The sequence below is a fragment of the Hirundo rustica genome, chromosome 6, assembly GCF_015227805.2.
Source record: "Hirundo rustica isolate bHirRus1 chromosome 6, bHirRus1.pri.v3, whole genome shotgun sequence".
NCBI classification, from domain to species: domain Eukaryota; kingdom Metazoa; phylum Chordata; class Aves; order Passeriformes; family Hirundinidae; genus Hirundo; species Hirundo rustica.
Window position 1 is genome coordinate 34,500,942 of NC_053455.1, and position 21,969 is coordinate 34,522,910.

Below are 21,969 nucleotides of genomic sequence, written 5' to 3' on the forward strand. Positions count from 1 at the left end.
ATTACTTTTGCACAGCCAGTTTATAAGGAAAGACCTCTTCTTTGGTGATACTGAAACTATTCTAAAAGAGACACATTTGTTAATCTCAAGAGACAAGGCTCTGGCTTTGCACCGCCACGGTTAAAAAACAAGTTTGGAAGCTACAAATATTTGAACCACGTCCTCTAAGCTGGCTGCATCACAAGCAAATGGTTCCATACAAGTGGAGAAATCTGGCATCTTCGGGGCGCGGGGGGTGGGGGGAAGGGAGGGGGAAGAAAGAAAGAAAAAAAAACCCCAAATAACATTCACCGATGACTAGATCTCTTAAAAAAAAAAAAAAAATCTGCTAGAAAACTACAGCTGTAAAAGTAGGAAAGGATTTGCATAACCTACTGCTCTGTAGGTCTCCGCGCACCCAAAGGATTAGCCAAGCATTCATTACCATGAATATCTTGAATTACGTTACCGATTTATACGACAGAGTATAAAATACTGCACAAGAAGACTGTTTTTTTCCCTGCGAAATGAATTGACTTAACCACTGCTTGAAAGAGATCTACATACTAAGGGCTCTTCTACTCACCTCTCTTTACAGTCCCGTGAAAGTCAGTCACAGCAATTCGGATGCTCTTAGGACTAGCTTTAATCTCGGAGGAGATCCTCTAGGGGGAAAAAAAAAAAAAAAAAAAACAAAACAAAAAAAAAACCAAAAAAAAAAAAAAAAACCACAAAAAAAAAAAAAAAACAACAAAAACAAACCCACAAACAAACAAAAAAACCCCACACCCCCCCAAAAAAACCCCCCCATCACCTACAAAAAAAAATCCCCGTGTCTGCTCTCCGGCTTCTGGCGGGTTTTAAGCAGGGTGCAGCTCTGGCTAAAAGTAGGAGAGAGACTTTTCTCCGTATTCCTCTCATATTTGTAAATACAGCCCCGCTCTGCAGGGCTCGGCGCTAGCGGAACATGCAGGAATGCCCACTGGCGTTTGTCAGCTCTCCACACTATCTTTCTTTATACGTGAGGGCTGATTTCCCGCAGACATCATTGTTATGATGGCTCATTTAATCAAACTGTTTAATTGCTCCGGTAATCACTATCATCATCACAGGTACTCAATCATTCATCATTTTGGAGGGGTTTATTGACCTCTGGAGCTCATTCCCTTCGCCTATTAAAATCAGGCCAAATATCTATAACTACCCCTTGAGTCATTTTCTTAAAGTTAAAAAACCCCAAACCTCTGAAAAGCATCGTCATCACCACGAAAAGCAAACCAAACTAAAACCTAACGGAATACTATATTTTCTGCCGTGACTTTCAAAAGCCGTCTATGCATGAGGCCACGTTCACAAGCGGGTACATAATCATTGATAAATTCCACTATTAACGGGATAGTCTGTTTTAGATTTTATGTGCAGGGGACCGTGAACGAGGGTGGGGGGTTGGGGAGGACAAAACTGCAGCAATCGATAGTTTGACCATCGCTCCACCCCCAAACTTCAAGCATCCCCCATGATTGATGAGCCCGGGTAGCTTTGGTAATTGACTGCTCTGAGGTAAGGCATGGTGTAGCTTCAGCGAAGTGATTGGGCGAGAGGAACGCACAAAAATTAACGCGGGTGTGTGTGTGTGTGCGTGCGTATGTGTGCCTGTGTGCTCGGAAAAGTTCATTTGGTACTCAAGGGTGGTGGCGGTGGGGGGGGGGGTGCATCATCGCACTTAATTTGCTAAATAACCCCACTGTAATTAGCACTACCATTAGAAGGCATTACCGAGCTAATACTCCAGCATACATTCCGCAAGCGCAACGTCGATAAACGGTAAAGTCCAGCAACACACACGCGCGTAAATACTGCGCTCACCGCCGGATCCGCTCAAAACGAACATGCAAACAGAAATCTACAAAACATCTGGATCTCTCCTACAAAAGACCGAGCACGACTTTGTTTTTAAGCCCTTTACAAAGCCTGGCAGCCTAATCGCAAAACTAAAAGGGATTTCCCCCTCTTCCCTCCGCCTCTCCCCGCCCTCCCTCCCCCCCTTCAAGACATCCAGAGCGTGTTTGATAGCAGCGATCACTTAATGAAGAGCGGTGCCCAACACGGTTTGAACGAGGCGTTCTCTCCATGCCCCGGAAAATTCATTTTTAGGCAAGCACAATGAGTTGTCCGAGGGAAGCGGCGCGGCGCGCCGGCGGGGCCGGCAGCGCGGGGCCGGAGCAGCCCCGCCGCCGGGGGCACACCAACTTTGCGCGGCCCCCCCGCGCGCTGTAGCTCGCGGCGGCCCCGGGCTCGCGCAGCGCGCGCGGCAGCCGGCGACCCGAGCGAGCGGCCCCGCGCGCCGCCAGACGCCCGACACCGCGGGTAATCGGAAGGTATTTCGTCGCTCGAACAGCCCGGCGCAAACCAACCCGCGGCCGGGGCTTCTGCCGCACTTTTCTTCTCGCTCTCCGCAGTTTCCCCTGCCTCTCCACCACCCCCCCCCCCTCGCACACACGCACTCTCCCCGTCCTTCCTCCCCTGCCTCCCTCCCTCGCTCCCTCCCTCGCTCCCTCCCTCCCTCCTCCCTCCCTCGCTCCCTCCCTCCCTCCCTCTCGCTCGCACGCTCGCTCCTTCCTACACGCCGCGCTTCGCTCGGGGCAGGGGCTGCTGCGCGGCTCCCCCCCGCGCGGCGCCGCGGCCGCCCCGCCGCCGCGCTGCGCATCCCCGGCGCTCCGCCGGCTGGGGCGCCCCGCCGCCCCGCGCCCGCGCCCGCCGCCGCGCCCCGCCGCTCCCCGCCGCCGCCGCTCCCCGCCGCCGCTCCCCGCCGCCGCCGCCGCCGCCGCCGCCGCCGCCGCGCTGCAGGACTGGCTATGGCCACCACTACTTCCGGGTTCCGTCACTTCATTCTCCCGCCGATCAGCGCCGCAAAACTGAGCCTCTTCTATAAGGCAGCCGGCAGCCAACCTGCCAACACTTACTGACACTCGCTCATCCCAGGGAGTGAGGGAGAGAGGGAGACAAAATACCTGCCGGAGGAGGGCTAAAAAAAAAAAAAAAAAAAAAAAAAAAAAAAAAAAAAAAAAAAAAGGAGAGAGGGGGAAGTCCGGGCTTTGCAAACTATTCAATTTTTTTTCTTCGCATCTTTCCCCACCCCCCTTCACAGTACTTTGAAAAAAACAAAACAAAACCAAAACCAACAGCCCTATAAGCGATCCTGAAAGGCAAAACCCGAGCACGGAGTTACTGGAAGAAGAAACCGGGGTTAAAAAGATTCCTCCTCTCTTCTTCATCATCATCAACCATCATTCATTCACTACCTTGACATTCCCTGGCTTTGATTGACAGCTGGAGTGGCAAAAAGCCATGAGACACGACAGTTTGGTTACATGTGGGTTGCTGACGGGCCGATCGTAACCTTCAGTTTGGGGGCTTGACAATTTTTTTTTTTTTTTTTTTTTTTTTTTTTTTTTTTTTTTTTTTTTGCGTAGAGAAAGAAAAAAGGAAAAAGAGAGAGAGAAAAAGGAAAGAGAAAGAGACAGAAAAAAAGAAGAAAACACAGAAACTCATCGTGGTTCTTGACTGTTTTTTATGTATTGTTGTTGTTATTGTTGTTGTTATTATTATTATTTACCCATATTGGAGGATAGGAGAAGTCTATAAGTGGGTTGCAAAAAAAAAAAAAAAAAAAGGAATCTTCTTCACTCTAAATCACTTTCTTTGCTGGACTGGGATATTAAATATACGACACATCCAGGAGTTTATTGGAGCGCAGACTGATGGCGCAAAGGGTAGGTTTAAATCTCCAACACTTACCTATATATAAATCCTCTCTTAAGAGGGGCCTGTCCGATTTGCTCTCCTCTGTTGCTGATGATGATGGCGGCCACTATTAAAAAATAGCAGCAAAAATTATTCGCTGGCTTTTTGTGTGTGTGCATGAGTGTCTCTGCGTGTGTGTGTCTCTCCGCAATTGTTCCACGCTTTTTTCCTCTCTAGCTTTTTCCCCAGCAGCGCGATTTCCCTGCTCTCTGCCTGCTCAGTAGCACGGGTTTCACAGGGGAAAGCTTGCTGCTGCTGCTGCCGCCGCCGCTACTGCTGCTGCCTAGCAAAGACTAAGAAATAGATATGTGTGTCTATGTATACACGAATGTATATATATGTATACACATATAGCTGCTTTTTTTTTTTTTTCCTTTTTTTTTTTTTTTTTTTTTTTTTTTTTTTTGTCTCTGGCTGTGACAAGGACAAGGGGAATTGCTACTAAATAATGTTTCTGGTAACTTTCAGATTATTTCCCCCTTTATCTCCCTCCCTCCTCCCGATGCACCCTACCTTTCCTCTCTCTTTTCTAGTGTTGATTTATTTATCTAGCTGGTTTTGATTCTGCTTGTTTTTTGTTGTTGTTGTGGGGTTTTTTTTTGTTGTTTTTCTTTTTTTTCCTCCCTTCTTTTCTAATGCAGAGTAACTCTAGTTTCTTTCCTCCGTTTCCTTCCTTTTCATCCCCGTTTCCTTGTTAGGGTTTCTCCTGCCTATGCTGAAGAGGACCGTCTTCCCCCACACACGCAGACAGGCAAACACACTGTCCCCTTTTACCTCTCCTCGCACCCCCACTCCTCCTTCAGCCCCTCCAGCCCCTGCTCCCGGTCCCAGTTGATTTCATTTTGAGCATTTCTCTCTCTGTTGTGGCCTTTCTTGTTTTGTTTCGCTCTGTTTGTGTCTGTCGGGGTGCTTTACTCTCTTCTGACTTTTGTTGTTGTTGTTTGTTTGTTTGGGGTTTTTTTTTTATTATTTCCCCCTCTCTTCTCCTCTTTCTTTTTCTTTCTTCTCTTCCGGCCCGCTTTTTGACAGTACGATGAGCTACCCCACTACGGCGGGATGGACGGAGTAGGGGTGCCGGCGTCCATGTACGGGGACCCCCACGCCCCCCGGCCGATCCCCCCGGTGCACCACCTCAACCATGGGCCGCCGCTCCACGCCGGACAGCACTACGGCGCCCACGCCCCGCACCCCAATGTCATGCCGGCCAGCATGGGCTCCGCTGTCAACGACGCTCTGAAGCGGGACAAGGATGCGATCTACGGGTAGGTGCCGCCGGGCCGCCCGGCGCCGGGGCCCGGCTCCGCAGCGCTGGTGCCCGCGGAGCGGCCGGGGCAGGAGCGGGGCGGGCGGGCGGCGGGAGCTCCCGCGGGGCCGCGGCGGCAGCGGCCAGTGGGCCCCGGAGCGGAGCGGGGCGGGGGGAGCCCGGAGAGTCCGGAGGGAAGGCGGCGGCAGGGCAGCCCCCAGCCGCTCCGGAGGGAGACCCGCCCGGGGGCACTGCCGTGGACGGCGATCTCGGGACGAGGATGTTTTCGGGACGAGGGCGATCCCGAGACGAGAGCGATCCCAGCCTGACTCGGCTGAGGTGCCAGCACCCCCGGGAAACGGGGTGGAAAACAGACCTCCTGGGGAGAGAGGCTGGGTTGGAGAGAGGTAGTGTTGCCTTGTCCTGCCATTTTTCTTTTTTTATTTATTCCGGTTTTTTTTCTCTTTTGTTTGTATGTTGGGTTTTTGATTGTTTGTTTGTGGGTTGTTGTGGGTTTTGTTTTGTTTTGGTTTTTTTTTTTGGGGGGGGGGTGGTGGGAGAAGGGCTGTCTTGTATTACCCGTGGTGTATTTTTTTTTTTTTTTTTTTTTTTTTTTTTTTTTTTTTTTTTCTTTCTCGTATGGGCCCCACTTAGGAGTTAGAGACTCTCATTGCTCTGGATTTTAGTTGGAGAAGTGTTGTTCTGGTGTTCTCCTCTGTGCCATAATACCACTCTTCCAACTTTGTAAATAAAGAGCTATTTACATCGCAGAAGGTAGTAAGAATAAAGGGGATTCACTTCTTGCAAACAACTCTTCCCAGAGATAGAAGAAATAAATACATTTTGGGCAATGAGCTGAATTTTTTATATAAGAAAGAAAGAACATGAGGAAAAAGAAACCCATACCCAGCAAAACTCAAGCGTGAACCTGGGCTTTGCTTGGAGGGAATGACACTGATTCCCTTCAGTGCCTTTTGGAAAAAATACTAACTGATCCTAAAAGGAGAGCTAGTAACATCTATGACAGAGTGTGGGGCCTTGATCAGACACCAAAGGGGTAAAGAAACAAATGCATGCTTACTACTTAGCACGCATACTTTTTTTTTTTTTTTTTTTTTTCCTGACTACACCAACTATGGGAAAATATTTCACGAAGTGCTCCCTTCCTCCACCCCCTCCCCAGCTCACTTATCTGGACAGATGGTATTTTACTTGGGTGTGCTTCCTAAGCCAGGAAACTTCACCACATTTTTGTTAGCAGGCCCCTTGAAAAATAAAATTACGTATTAAGTAGTTTGCAGTTTGCCTAGCTGTGCTCTCGTTTTAGGTCATAGCTGGAGGGTAGGGATGGGATCTTCCAGGTTTTGCGGTATTTTAAGCTGTGGCAAAAGTGTAACATTCTCAGCTGAGCTGCTGCTGAGCACGTTCGGTGCCTTGTACGTTTAGAGAGGTCACTTTTGTCCTCCTCGGTGAGGACTGCAAGGGGGATGTGGTTAGGGCACTGCAATTTCAAAATTTAAAAAAAAAAAGAAACAACAAAACAACAAACAAACAAAACAGCAACAACCAACTCACCAGCAAACCCAGTATTTTTATTTCAAAATGCGTTTCTCCTCTGTTCTGCCCGGGGCATTACTGCGAGACTGCAGTGTGTGGCTGTGCCTGTGTGTCCGTATCTGTGTGTCCGTGCATTAAAAAAAAAAAAAAAAAAAAAGGCAAAACAAAAAAAAAAAAAAAAAACCAAAAAAAAAAACAAAAAAAAAAAAAAAAACACAAAAAAAAAAAAAAAAACCCACGAAAAAACTTGTTGATTACAGCTCTTCTTTCCCCCTCTCCCCCACCCCCTCCCCTCTCTTTGTGTGCCACCGCCCGGTAGGCACCCGTTGTTCCCCCTCTTGGCTCTGGTCTTTGAGAAGTGCGAGCTGGCGACCTGCACGCCCCGGGAGCCCGGCGTGGCCGGCGGGGACGTCTGCTCCTCCGACTCCTTCAACGAGGACATCGCCGTCTTCGCTAAACAGGTCCGGCACCTCTCCCCCCGCCCCCGACCCTCACCAGCGCTCCCGCTGCCCCCTCAGCGCCTCGACCCACGGGGCAGGGGTGTTGGCAGGGGCAGCCTCCCTTTCCCCCCCGGCGCCCCCTCTCCGGCGGGGCGGGGTGCGCCCTGGTGGCCCGGCTGGCCCTGACCTCCACCCCCGCCCGCGGCCGGCAGCCTCTCCACGCTGCCGGCCCGGGACCCCCGGGCCTTGCCCTCCTGCGTTAATGACAGGGGAAGGTAGCTGTGGCCGAGTTTTAGAGGCAGAGGGAGCGGGAGGCAGGCAGGGGACCCAAAGGAGAAGGCTCCCGTGGGACCGGCGACCGGCCCAGTGCCGGACCGGCAGGAGTGGAGCGGGCTCTCCTCCACAGCTCGGTGACCCGGCGCCTTCAGCCGCATTTTGGTACCGGCCGGTTTTGTCAAAGGGATTTTCCCCTTTCGGGCGATCCGGTTATGGGGCTAAAGACAGAAGCTATAGTTCACGCCACTCTTCCTTTTTCTTGCAGGTCCGCGCCGAAAAGCCACTTTTTTCTTCAAATCCAGAACTGGACAATTTGGTAAGGCCTTCTCCCTCTTCCACCGCTCTCCCCACTCGCCCTTCCCGACCCCTCCGCCAGCTGCCGGCCAGCGCCCTCCTCCGCCCCGGGAGCGGGCCGGGCCGTGCGGGGGGCAGCGGCCGCCGGCCCGGGCACCGGGCTGCGCCGGCACGGGAGCGGGGCGCCGGCCGGTCGGCAAGTCGCCGTCAAGGGGCTTCAAAGAGCTTTATTCTTAGAGCCAGTCAGAGCAAAGTCTCAAGCCCCAATGCATTGCAAAGCTGAGTCTGAAAGCCACGGGAAGCTAAAAGTGAAGGAAGTAACTGCTTAAGAAGAGAGAGCTGGAGATTTCTAATGTAATTCTTTTGCTAATGTGAACGATTTCAATATTCAAAGTGCCTAAATCCGCTTGTAAAGAAGATGCCAAACTATTCAAACACACATTCACCTCCCTTTCTCCTGCGAGAGGGGGTGGGGGTGGAAGTGTGTGTTTGACTTCTCTGCGGACCCTCAGGGATGAGGGCCGGGGTACTGAGAAGGGAACGAGCAGAGGAAGATGTTTTCTCCAAGATCGCGGTAATAAAGCACTAATCGCCGCTCCTGGAATAAATATGATAAAAATCAAATCTTTAGGTTAAAGTTGATCAAAATTGTTGAAGCGTGAGCAATGAGCTAAAATCCTGGATAATGACCTCGCGCCCTGACAATCCCCGTCTCCCTCTTTCCCACTCGGGCTCGCGGCTCTGCCCAGCCCCCGTGCTCCTGTCTCCCACGTAACCCCTTGCTCAAAACTTTCTTGCAGATGATCCAAGCAATACAAGTACTAAGGTTTCATCTTTTGGAATTAGAAAAGGTAAGAGTCACGGCGGTGGGCGGGGGCACGCCATTCCTTACCCCCTCTCCCCTTCCCCAGCCCCCCGTCCCCCCACTCAGCTCCCTTCCTCCCTGCTGTTTGGGCTGACTTGTAAACATGGCCAGAGAAGATAGTGGTAATGCATTGTGACACTGTAACTTGTGCCATCGGAGCATGTGACACCCGACAGACATGCCCAGGCCGTTCCTGCCCCCCCCCCCCTTTTTTTTTTTTTTTTGTGTGTGTGTGTGTGTGCAATTTCAGTATTTACGAATATCAAATATTAAACCCCTTTCATCCTCCTTACCCTTTTCCTCAGTAGAAGCTCTTTTTCCCCACTCAGAAATATTATGTTTAACAAAAAGAAACGAAACCCCTCGTTCTCCCCTCCAGCTCTGGCAGGCACATTAACCCCAAGCAAGCACTAAATGTTTGGAAGAGGCAGGGGCCCCTGCGAGGCGTGGGCAGGGGCTGTGCCCTGGGACGAGAATGGCTCTTCCCACAGCCTCAGCAAGTAGCTTCATTTTACTGCTCCCGGCCATTTAGACCTTTTTTTAGCCCCGGTTTAAACTTATCCTGTCCCGAGTGACTAGTTGTACCTGTCTGGGTTGTGTATGTCCCGGAGATACCACCTGGGTCCAGCTTCCAGTGTTCCGATGTTATCACCAAATCACATTTTCTTCAGCACACAAGTCCGAGCCCACTATCTCTCTCTCTCTAACTTGTTGCTGCAGCAAGTCTCTGGAGAATAATATGTGCTGCAACAATTTCTCTATTGTTTCCTTGCCTTCAACTATTGTCCCCCTTAATTAGAGTTACTTGTGGACTAGATCAGAGGGTTGTACTTGTTATGAAAAAAAAAAAAAAAAAAAGCTGAAAAATGATATTTTGCCATCATTGATTCTATTATTCTTGTTATTCTTTTCAGGTTCATGAATTGTGTGATAATTTCTGCCATCGGTACATTAGTTGTTTGAAAGGAAAAATGCCAATAGACCTTGTTATTGATGAAAGGGATGGCAGCTCCAAATCAGACCATGAAGAACTCTCAGGATCTTCCACAAATTTAGCCGATCATGTAAGTCCTTCTGTTTTCTTTATGACACTTTTTAAGTTTTTTAACCTGCTTAGAGGACCTGTTCCACATTTCCTTGCTTTGCTGCTTTTGTCTATTAGTATTATTACTACCTTCACCTCTTGCAACCTTGAATTCCATCTTCAAACTTCCCTCTCACTTTGCAGAGTTGTAGAAATGCAAAAATTTCCCTCAGTTTTCATCTGTAAAGCATCGAGTTTGCAATGGTTTGTAAAGTTTCCCGGTCTGGGTGGCTTGGAGAGCTAGCAAACTGTTGGTTTGGTGTGGGGATCGGTGCTTTCTCCTGTTCTTTGCCAACTTTGTAATCAATGCATCAATGTAAGGAAACACAGACAAGAAAGTTAGGAAGAAAGTTTGCTGATTTGCTCCCCCCTCCCCTCTTGTGGGGATGACAAGTGATGAGAATTATTGGCAATACTACACTGCATTAAAAAAAAAGGGGTTAGCACATTAGAGTTTCCAATGCTTTTGCTTTATAGCAATTTATTGTCAGAATATGGACTTATTGCCAAACGCCTGAAGCATCTTCATAATAAAAGACAGTAACCTTGATGAAGCAATTATTAACAATGTATTACAGAAAGTTGGAGAGAATGATGATTGAGTAACCGTAGGTTAGCAGTTGATTTTAACGCTTTAGGAGTTGGTGAATTAGTGTAATGTGTGTAGGACTGAGCATTGGTGTGCGTGGTGAGGAGAGTGCCTTTGTTTTTCCGGGTTTTGGAGCGGCTTCTCTGATCCTTCGAAAGATGTAGATGCAGAGAGACTTTGGGATGTGGAGGGAAAGACTGCAGCTGGCACAGCAGAAAAGGGAAGGAATAGTTCTGGTTAAAAAGGGTGGGTGTGAACTCCACTTTATTTATAGGAACGCATCCCTGGGGGGCAAAGGGGTTTATACAGTTTTAGATTCAATTGAACTAATAATCTAAATGATAGAGTCTAATATTTTAGCGGTTGAAATATTAATTTAACACCCGGTGTGAAGTTAACCATGCTTTCTGCACAGGCGCCTGCCTTTATTTCCCAGTGTGTTAAGAAGAGTAGCAGGAAGCCCAGGGAGAATGAGCTTTCTAGGAGCTTTTGTTTCCTTTGAAAACATGTTGGTTTTGTGTGTATTTGGTAATTACATTAGACCTGGACTGAAGCTGAATTGGGAGATAAAATAATAATAAATTCTTCTGAATGTCCCCCTTCTGGCGTGGCTTAGTTACGGGAAATATTTTTGGACCCAAGCCTTAGCTTTCATTTTCTCATTTGTATTCAGTAAACATCGCATGACAAGGTTTGTGCTATGTTTTACATTTTAAATCTATTATTTTGAGAGGAAAAAACCAAATGTATGCAGATCTTCCTTAAAGTTTCTCTGCTTATCAGCTAACTCACATGTAGGTAATAAACTCCATGAGGAATGACACAATTTCAAAAATATTTGTTTCATGGCATTTTACAACCCTAAATTCGTGGGCATAAGTATTCTGGGAGAGTACTAGAAAAGAAATTGGAATGAGTGGCAACCTGAAAGATAGTGAGTCACTGTGTAAAATTTAGAGAAACAGGACAAAAAAAACCCCCAACATGTTTCTCCAGTACAGTTTCTTTACAAGAGTGTGTTTCAAGTGGAAGTGTAGAAATGGAGCATGCTTATGTTTATATTGAAGAGATTAGATAAACTAGCCTGTTTAGGGTTCTGGCAGATGGCAAATGCTCAAGCCAATTTGCAGTGCTCCATTATAATATTTAAATTCACACACAATGATAGGACAGGAGTGGAGGGGGTTAGCATTTTGATAATTTGGTAACTATAATCTTCCCTAAGAAGAATCTCCTCTTGCATTGTGGCCCCAAAAACAAACTCAAATAAATATGACAACCCATTTATCTTGCACCCGTTAGGGTTTACCACTTCATTGGGTATTATAATTTAAAGCCTTTTATTTCCTGGAGATTTGAGCTATAACATTTTTACTTTAGCCCCCTGCTATTTGTTTTGAAAGGAAGCAATAATTTGTGCAACCAGAACACCAACTGGGAAATGAAGAGTTGTATCACATAGTTACATTTTATTCATGCGTTTTGGGAAATGTGTCTCCTTATTGGATTTTTTTTTTTAATATATTAGCTTTTTTTCCTGACAAAACTTTAACACCTTTATATAGCTTAGTCAAACTCCCACGTTTTATATTTGCCCTGTACAATATTCCAGCAGAAAGAAATGCATGTTTATGCAAAAGGAAAAGCTTTAAAAAATGGCTGATATAAACATGCAAGTCTATTAAAAAATGAGCTACCATTTCTGAGCATCTACCTGAAAATGTAGTAGTTCAAGCATGCAAATTTGTCCAATTTAGCTCTCCAGGTTCATTTTTTTTCATTTGCCTTGATATGCATATTTAATATATAGCCTTAGGCTAGATCTCATTTGGTGAAAGTTGGTGTAGGGGTGATGATGAGCCACTTCAGAAGGACAGAGACAGCATGTTGTTTCCTCTGTTTTATGTATTGGCCCACTATTCTGATCCACGGGTCTTCCCCTCATGGTTTTATTTGCACATGAAATACTAGGAGCATTTCAACTGACTGGCTATGAATAATGATAGCCCAAAAGAAGAGTAGGTTAATTTGTTGCGTGCCAAGGTTTCTCTTGTGGAGGTGACAGTTTGTGACAGTTGTTTGACACCCCCAAAATCCATACCCCTTTATTGTTATTAAGTAGTGTAAAGCTACCCTGTGTGTGTTTAATGTGAATGTGAGGGGTGGTAGTAGTGACAGTGGCGGTGCTGAATTAGGAAGTAAGGCAGCTCTCAGCTTTATTGTTTTTCTAGATCCTAAACAGGCAAGAAGGAAAGTAACAAAAAGAATTGTAGGATTAGCCAATATTTACCATAAGACTTTAAACGAGGTACTCAAATATTGCATGCTTCCCCTTTCAAAATCTACTGCTCTGCTATTTATATAACTTAATTGGAAACCAAACCCAAAAACAACAAAGGAGTGAACTCTTCAGAGATACACCTGTGCTGAAAAAAGGAGACAGCTGAAAGTGGTTGTGCTGTACATGTTTGGTAATAAATGTGCTTATTGAATTTTATTTTAGTGCACTATTAACTGTTATGTAATATAGTTAGTGTAAAGGGTCCAGGGACATGGCAGATCAAATAGTGTAGTGCTGGCCACAAGAAGCTGAAACTTTTGTTATTACTCAGCTGTGTTTAGTAAATATAACAGCCCATAATTAGTGTTTGAATTTTTAACACCCTCAGTTTTTTTTTATTGCTCTGAGGTATTAGCTGTAGATGGGAAGAAGGTAATTACAGCTATGCCCTGGCTGAACCAGATTAGTTAGGGGTGAAAAAAAAAGATAAGAAAAGAGAGAAACAAACCCTTTGCAGCTGCAGTTCAAGTTTGGTTTCCCAGTGCAGACAATTTACTATTGTTCAACTAAACATACCAGGCCATGTCCTGAATTCTTATGTCTGATGAGATTGCAGAGCTATTTTTTTTTATTTTTTTTTTTTTTTCTTATTTCAAGCTATTCAAATTTTGAAAACATGATGTTCGTAAAATTTGGAGATTTCTAAACTTTTTTTAATCATATGAGAACATTTTGTATTTTAATTACATTTCTTTTGTAGCTGGCCTCACCTGGTGTCATATAATTCTTCCTTTAGCACAAACCTGTTTTGAAGCCTAGTAATTCTCCCACAGAAATTTATGGCTGTCCTTCCACTGGCTTTTGTGGGAACAGGACCAGGGCCTCAGTCTTCTTGATTTTTTTCATATGTTTTTGTAGCTCAGAGGTAATAATATATAGATCATCATTCCTAAAATACCATTAAAACTGATACAAATATACATACATCTCTTTTATAAAAAAAGACTCTTGACAGATTAAAAATCCAATATCTTAGCTGTAGAAGAGAAAGATTAGTCTGAATATTAAACCTTTCAGCTCTCATGTGAGGAGATACTTTATTTTGTACTTTTGGATATCCAGACAACATTTCTTTAAAATTTCTCCTCAAAGAATTGTCTGTTCAAATTCCTGACATTTTGCAGATAAGAAAAAATAAAAATAGTGTGGGACATACCTGTTCCAGTAATATAATTCAATCTTTAGGTAAGACTTCACTGAGTAATGAAGAAGTAATTTGGGGCCTGATGCTAGAATCTGCAGGTATGCCACACTTTTGTGGGCTTCAGTGGGAGTTTCAAGAAACACGAGATCAGAAGGAAAACAAAGTAGCTAACTGCGACAATAATAAGACAAACTTAGAATGTGCCTTAAGACTTAGGACATTGCAGTAAGCCCTGTGCTTTTTGAAGGGGCAAAGAGCATCAGGAACTTTCCAAGACTGTAGATAATGTTGTACATTCCTGCTTTTTGATGGGCCAAGGCACACTTCCGTCAACAACTGAAGTCTCAAATCTGAGTGTTTTAACTTTAAACTCTGTTCTCTCAAACTGAACCAATAGTTTTTCAGTATCTAATCGATAACTGTGTTCCCTTTTTGGTTTGACTTGTCTATCAGTCTAGATGAAGTGTAGCCATACAGAATGACATAGAAGGACAATTTAAAAAAACCAACACCCCCTTGATTTTTCAAGTCTCAGTTCCTTGGTGACAGGTGGATTCCATGTCTGATTTCAATCTTAATTAGAAAACACAAAACATGCAGCTTTTCAGGATGCTGCCATGTTCTAGGAGACTCAAAAATTGCTCCTGACACTCCTGTCAAATGCAAAATCAAGGGACAAGAATTAAAACTTGTACATATATACAAAATATCTGACAGATTGCTGTGATTTGTTTTTGTTTCAATGGTATAACTCGAGTACAAAAAATAAACATATTAAGTACGCATCTTTTGGAAAATAAACCTTAGCAATGCCAGGAGTAGTCTTTTTTAGAAAACATACATATTATGTAAAAATAGAGTTTTTTCATGTCTTTTTGTCTTATTGAAAGTTTCTTTAAATAGTAAGTTTATTATTAAATGCACTCAACATGATCTCTAAGGTACCATCCTGAAGTTTACACACGCAGAACACGGACACAGATACACACACAGAAACACAGGTTCATGCGTGTGATGAATTTCTGTGTCCTGTGTAGTCTATCACATTTTCATATATGGCTGTACCTAGATACAGATCTTTAGGGTATCAGTCACATCAGTAGAATTACTGTGTTTACACGTGTTACTTGTAAGAGCAAGGTGAGCAGCATTTGTATTGTGTTTGAGGAGGATAGTGCCATCCGTATCAAGTAGTTCCGTTCAGTTCAGTTTTGTGTTTTTAAAATTAATTTTCCAGACCTTTGAGTCAACCATGTTTTGAAACAATAAGCTTTCTAGCCATTATAGTTTCTTTCATAAAAACAAGTTGTGTTTTGTTTGTTCTTGTAAGATTAATAATTTTGTCAATTTCATCTGATAAAATTATATTGGAGCCTGATCCTGTCAGAGTTGTGTACTTGAAACTTCAGTTAAAATATGTGAGTCAAATCCTGCTCAGCTTATTCACAAGGGTATCAGCTGGCCTGATTGATTTTACTTCCCAGTTATAAATAAGAAGCAGATTCCTTATGGTTAATTGAGTCTTTAATATCACCATAAAAAGCAGTATGAGATCAGAATCAGCCCTAGCAGGACTCACAAAAAGCTAGCCAGACTTTGCCCAGCAGATATTTTGGACATACAAAGTAAGAATTGCAATTTGTCAGAAGCTTATCCTGTATCAGATTTCTCTATTACAACATCTCTGTTCAAGAAATCCTGTACTAGTTAAAAACTCTTATGGTTTCCAGCAGATTTTCGGCATCAACAAAAGAGAAATGTATCAGATCGGCTTTCTATGCCTCTTGTCCTTTCTGTTGCTCTTTTCTAGATTTAGTAAAATTCAATGGTGGTGATAAATCAATTTTTTTTTTCACTTTCAAGGGAAAAAACACTGGTTAAATTATGTTTTCTAGAGAAGGCCATGTGTGTAAATGAGAAACAGTGGATAGCAGCGGAGTGATCTCCTGTGGCCCTGCTAGTACAAGCTTTCCCCATATTGTCTCCTGCTTTTATATTAATTACAACTTGCATTATCAGCTGTGAGTCTGTAGCCCAGCAAATAGAAAATACTGCCCCTGGAGACACAGCTTCTTGTATCTATTTTCCATCTCCTATTGTGCTCTACTCAGTATTCACTGCTTTTCTCCTAGTAACACTGCTCTTTAACACAATTAGGTAAGAGCAAGAGGAGTACCATATTTGGCTCCCAATTATTAAAACTACTGGGAATAGATACACGTGTGCTGTTCACTTTCTATGGTATCTGGAATTAGTTTAGGTCATACATGTGTGAAATTTTTATAGTATGCACACGTACAGAGAACCGACAAAATATCTGCATTTTGGCAGATATCATCCACACTCTTCAATGAGGTTCTGAAAAGTATATTATTAAACTTGCAAGAAATCAGAAGCTGTATGAGCAGTTTGTGCATTTTATCTAATGCTATATGTTTGGTTTCTTCTTTTCCTTTTTTTTTTTAATTTTTTTTTTTTCAGTGTGATAACTCAATACAAATTTCATTGAAACTAACAGAAAAAATTGTAACTAATATCAGAGGGCTTTAGACTAGGATCTCTTCAGGTATCTCAACTATACTGATGAAGTTTTCCAGAGAAGCATGCTTTAGAGGTGCTTTTTTTGTGAAGATGTGCATAAAATTAATACTTATGATTAGTCATTTAGCCAAGAATTTTTTTTGAGGGATGTGAGGCTGGAAATGGTTTAGGGGAGAAAAAGATCAGTTCCCTGACTTGTACAATGATCTTAGTCCAAACCAAAAGAATGCTGCCTTTTTATGGGTCTGTAAACTCCATTTTTTACAATATTAAAGTCTAGCTATTTCTCTCCTTTTCAAATTCCTTCAACATTCTAATGTTGCATTTAACAAATACCTATATTTTCTGCTCTCCAACAAAACTCTGACAAAAAGCTTCCTCAAGAAAACTGTGTCACAAGAAACACACTGAATTCTCAGTCAATACAGTTTGTCTTTCTCAAACCGGATCTACAAACTGAGGTCAAGAACAACTCAGCCTGGTAAAGACAGCAAGTGTTTTCAGCTGCGGGAAGCCTCATTCAGCGATCCTTTACAAATTTTTACGGCTTTGAAACAGAAAGGCTGGTCTAGATTTTGAAATACTGTATGATAGGTTTTGGATGACATTCGCCTTAAAACATAGCTGAGCTGTTACCAGTTAATTACTGTAACATTCATACACGTGATAAGGAGCTCCAACAACAGCCAGCACAAGAGAGCCCGCAGTACACAAAATTAGCATAACTCACTGTGTTCCCTGGAAAGTTTATCCTAGGTGAACATGTTGCAATTACTACGTTTTCTAAAAGAAGGTTCCAGCACGATGTTGTTGGAGGGCTAAACTCATGCTATGCTATTGTTTCTTTTCTTTTTCATGTATTTCTTCTTGCTCTTTATCTGATTACCATCCGGCAAACAGCTGACGCTGAGAGGCTGCAGAGGGCTGAAGAGCTCCTGTCTGCTGTTTGCCTTCAGCTTGAAGCTATTTGAGTGGTTTCCTAAGTCAGAGATAAAAAGAGAAGCTCATAGGCACAACTGTGTTTTAATCCAGGCTGTAAAGAAACTTGCACAGTTTTTGCCTTTTATTTCCATCTGAACTTTTTGCCAACATTATTTTCAACTTTTTTGTTCTTTTTAATAACACCTGGGCTGCTTCAACTTTCAAGACTTCTCATCTTTCTTTTTGTGTTTCTCTCCACCTGACTCTGAAAAATGATGGTAAAATGTTTGGGGTTTATTTGTTTTTCTTTTTCTTGTGGTGTTTTTTGTTTGTTTGTTTTGTGGTTTTGTTTTTTGTTTCTTTTTTTAACTGTGGGGTATAACAGTATTAATTAGATAAAATTAAGACAATAACCTCAATGGATATAAAATACTGTTTGGCGGCAGTTTTTTCCTGCTGTAGTTCTGTGTAAGGAAAAGTCGACCAGTCTTCTAGGTTTTGGAGGGGCTCGTGATTTTGTGCCGTAAGTGTTGTTGTGCTGTGTGCTGTGCAGACAGGTTAGGCAAATTTCAGATCCTGACCTGCCTTCTGATTTTATTCATGTCTTCCTGTTGTGGAACCACATATGTGAGTGTATGTGTGTGTCTGTCTGTAAGGTGAAGGGGATTTGGATCCTTCTTACCCTTTGGTCACCTGAGACTTTACTGGGAACCTTTTGAAGTCATGGGCTCTTTCCTTTGTCTCAGCTGCGATCCAGGTCAGGCCCGTCAGATTTATGTTGCTGGGTATCGTAGCAAGCCGTTACTTGGCAGTTCTATTCTGTGTTGCTATACAGCATGTGGTACTAATCAGTGCTAGAAGATTACTTTGAGATGTTTCAATATAGATTTTGGGACTTGGTCCCAATCACACTTACACTGTATTTTACAGTGGGTAAATCAGTTGATTATGTTGAACTTATTCCTACTACACATTGATGTAGATGAGGTCAGAAGCAGTCCTGCTCGAAAAATTTATCTGTCTTGTCACTTGCTGCTTTCAGCTTCTCATCATGCTTTAATAATCTAGTGTTACTTCACAATGTAGATTTAAACCATAATCAAACCTAAGCTACCTAAGAAGCAATTTTTTTTGAGGGAAGATTTGTTCTTTGTTTTGTTGTTGAATCACTATAACGTGCTCGATTTAAGTTGTCGCATCCAGGTGACAAGTAGTGAAGGTCCAACCACTGCTCTGATCTGTTTCATGTGTTCTTGCTCTCCTTTTCTGCCAGAGGAAATTCCATCTCTTGCCTGCCTTCATGTGGTGCTGATAAAGCTCTTCCTGTACAGTAGAATTCCTGTTTTCCTTTAAGCAACAGCAGGGTATTGGGAATGATCAGGAAAGGGGAGGAGGACAGGAGGAGAATACACTCAGCAAAGTAGCACTAAAATGTAACATTACGTTTTCCTCACTTGTCCTTTTAAATAGTAGCTCCTCTCTCTGGGAAAACCAATACCCAATAAATTAGAAAGTGTACATGAATAACGTGACTTAAGCACAGTAGTTCAGCTCTTACTTAGCCAAGTTTTGCAAACTTTGTAAGTCTGTCTTCTGCACTCCCTTTTGTAGCATTTCATGCATAGTAATGTAGAATGAATTACATAAAAATCACTATAGGTGTTGTTTTATATAATCACCTGGTGGTTGTTCTTGACAATTCTTGTAAGTGAACTGTTAGAGTGATAAAGCTAGAAAGTCTCTTGAAATGTGTCATATCAAGGTGGTGGCTGGGCGTGAGGAAGCATCTTTCCCGATGTAATGTCTTTCAGAGAAAGCTTCCTATTTCCCCCTCACAGCTTTGACTTTGTTGGAAGTTTTTCCAGCATTTAAATGGGTGACAGAGAGGTTAGGGAGTGAGGACACCTCTCTCATGCGTGTTCTCCTGTACTTCTTGAAAAATTTTCCCTCCTCTTCTCCCCTTGCAGGCGTAGTCAGTCGGGAAAAGCAGTGTGGGGAGATAGTTTGCATACCTCCTATCCCGATCCTAACGAGAACACTTAGTATCATGAACTATGTAGGTAGATGCCCTTCCCTCCTCTGTCCTCCACTGCCCTGTAGAGCTCCTTAAGAAACTAAACTTATGGGTTTTTTTTGTCTGTCCTGAAATATTGTTTTCCAGTACTATTCACACAATTAAATCCAGACAACTCTGTGGAAAGTTAAAAAAAAAAAAAAAAAAAATCTGACCTGTGTTTTACCAAGTAAATCTTTGTATCTCCTCTATTTGCCTTTGCTGAAAATTATTACACTGTGCAAAGAGTATAGGTGTTTGGCCCGTTTCACAAATGCTAATGTGTATACTTTCTTCCCCTTCCTCCCCTCTTCTCCCGGTTTGCTTTCTGTTCTTCATTTGCTATTGGAATGGGAACCGTGGAAAAAATTCCTTGGCACTCTGACACCAGAATCCTTCATCTTGGAGAGACCACGATGATGCAACCTCAACGCACTCAGCAGGCACACCAGGGCCCTCCAGCGGGGGCCACGCTTCCCAGAGTGGAGACAACAGCAGTGAGCAAGGTAAAAGGTCAAACTTTTTCCCTCCACAAAGTAGGCATGACTAAAATAACTCCAGCTTTTTTCATTATATCAGTACATCTGCCTTAGAGTAAACATGGCGTGGCAGACTCGCAGTATAATCAGCTGTAAGTTAGGGAGACGGTATTTCCTTTTCCTAACCCACTTAGCTGCATTTTATTGTTATTTCAAAGCGAAATATCTAATCTTCAAACAAGCTTTGTAATAACAATTGATTAGTTCTGCCAATTCCTTTACAAATTTGGTTATCTACAGTTTATTTTTGTGTGGTGTAAGTAAATATAATGACAGACATACTCTCCAGCTGTGGTGCAGTTGTTTGAGTTGGGTCAAAGATGGAGAGTTTAACCTGTAGTTTTATCTGAGAAAGAGACTTCTATGTGAAGTTATGAAGCTGCTAAATTATATGAAGTAGAAGCAAACCCTGAATTAGACAGAAAAATGGTTTTTGAAATGTTTGCTTGTACAGATTTGTTTCTGCTTCTGAAAATCTGAATTCTGAATGGTAAATGGAGTTACATCTGAACTGCAAAACCTCTTCTGTATATACAGTGAAACTTTCTCAAGGTTCAGGAGGTTTGATTATTATTTCAGGGTTTTTTGTTTTATTTCCTATTGCATTGCCCCTTATGTGTGGTCATCTGCATCCATGCTGAGTGTCAAAGGCTGTCATTCTGTTATGATAGTGTTTTACATGTGCTTATTAGAAGAATAAGTGACTCCAGAAGGTGTAAGAGTCAAGGCTCCAGTGCTAAAAATTGGGTAAAGATGTCCTGCTGTCACTTTTGGATCTTGACTCAAGAGATGATTTTTTTTTTTTTCCTTCCTTTTTTGATATTTTTTAGTCCAGAGTTTAAGGCGGACTCCATTCTTGTTTGGCTTTGTACCCATGGTAAGCTTCTGCCAGTAACTCTATAAGGTCTTATGATGTGGTCTCACCATGAGACGTTTCTTCCACATCTGCAGCATTTTGCCTGTCTTTTTCCCCACATGCCCAGCAGAGCCAATTGACAGGGTGGGCATCCAGCTAGCCTTGCAGGATCCCAAAACTGGAGAAGCCTTCAGGGCTAGAGTCGCTTTGTCTAGTCTCATGCTGCAGACTGCTTCCCTCCATGATATTTGCCATGCCTAAACAGTAGAACAGATATGTGATTTCATGTCCCTTACATGACCCATTGCCTGGCACAGAACTAGTTCCCCTCATCTGCCTGATGATCTGGTGTTGTACCTGTTGTGATTCTAGGGACTTGCAAAGTTTGTTTCTGGTAGAGTGGTTTTGTTTTGTTTCCTATTTGTAAGAATTGTTTATACATTTGTAATCTTACTGCTGATAGAAAGCAGCCATGGCAAAGGGTGTGATCCAACTCCAAAATGAGTCACAAGGATTTTTTGCTATGGGATTAAATTTGAGCTGTGCAAGACCCAGCATGAACTGTTACAGATTCAACAGCTAATGACAGGGAGAGCTCGACTGCTAAACAGCATATTGGTGTTATGTATATTGGTCGGCCATAGGCTTTACTGGGGATCAAATGTTTATTTTTACATGGTATATTGTAGCTAGAGTGCTTGGTGTAGCATATGATTTGCCTGCTTAAAAATAATTTCTTTAGTTGGTCTGCCATCTTCATTTCACCCCTAGGGAGGAAGTTTCCTCACACCTGTATCATCACTCTGCCCCAGGAACCCCTTAGAAATTAGAAAAAGTTCCTTCATTGATCCGTGCTCGATATAAAGAAATCCCTTGTATCCTTATCCAGGGATCTTGCGTTTCACAGTCTCTGATCCCTTGTCATGTAACTCTGTGTGCTTGGGAAATATTTCTAAGCATTAGAAAAAGCAGTGGATGATTACTACAGCAATTTGCCTTTTTAAACAGGTTTCTGCCAATATATATGATTTCAACAAACCTGTTATTCATTTCTGCAGAAGAGGAAAAACCTCTGAGGGGCCAAATCAGTCACTAGTGCTGTCCACTCTAGCAGGGTAAAACATTGCTAGTACGTTTCACTTTGTGCACATCTGGGCTTTCTAAAGGAAAGCTGACATCGAGTGGCAAATCACCTCTCCATTCAGCTGCTGGCAGCTGAAAGATTATTCTACAGCACCAGTGGAATTCCCATTGCAGATGGCTCTGGATTGCTCTTGCCCTCTCAGTCCTGGGAAACAGTAAAGAGAATGAGGTCTGTCTTGAGTTATCCTTAGACTTCCTTGAGTGGGGGGAAAATTTACCTTATAATTCCTGAGCCAGCAGTGAGCTGGTCCCAGACAATGCCAAGTAGGATAGGTGCTCTCTTCAGTTATTCCAGTGTGG

The 21,969-nt window shown here is 43.4% G+C and overlaps 1 protein-coding gene across 6 annotated transcripts in view; it reads left to right on the top strand.

Moving 5' to 3' along the window:
* Nucleotides 1-3,453: 3,453 nt before the first annotated feature.
* Nucleotides 3,454-21,969, top strand: part of MEIS2 (Meis homeobox 2) — a 174,796-nt gene continuing 156,280 nt past the window's right edge. For 3 of the 6 annotated variants that reach the window (XM_040066605.2, XM_040066609.2, XM_040066610.2), the window contains exons 1-7: nt 3,460-3,752; nt 4,813-5,045; nt 6,903-7,044; nt 7,565-7,615; nt 8,394-8,444; nt 9,373-9,522; nt 19,523-19,637. In XM_040066605.2, the coding sequence (XP_039922539.1) occupies nt 3,741-3,752; nt 4,813-5,045; nt 6,903-7,044; nt 7,565-7,615; nt 8,394-8,444; nt 9,373-9,522; nt 19,523-19,637 (754 nt within the window). In that variant the 5' untranslated portion in view covers nt 3,460-3,740. Of the gene's footprint in view, nt 3,753-4,169; nt 4,241-4,812; nt 5,046-6,902; nt 7,045-7,564; nt 7,616-8,393; nt 8,445-9,372; nt 9,523-19,522; nt 19,638-21,969 lie in introns of those variants that run through there. The other 3 variants (XM_040066606.1, XM_040066611.1, XM_040066612.2) reach the window with 2 other exon arrangements.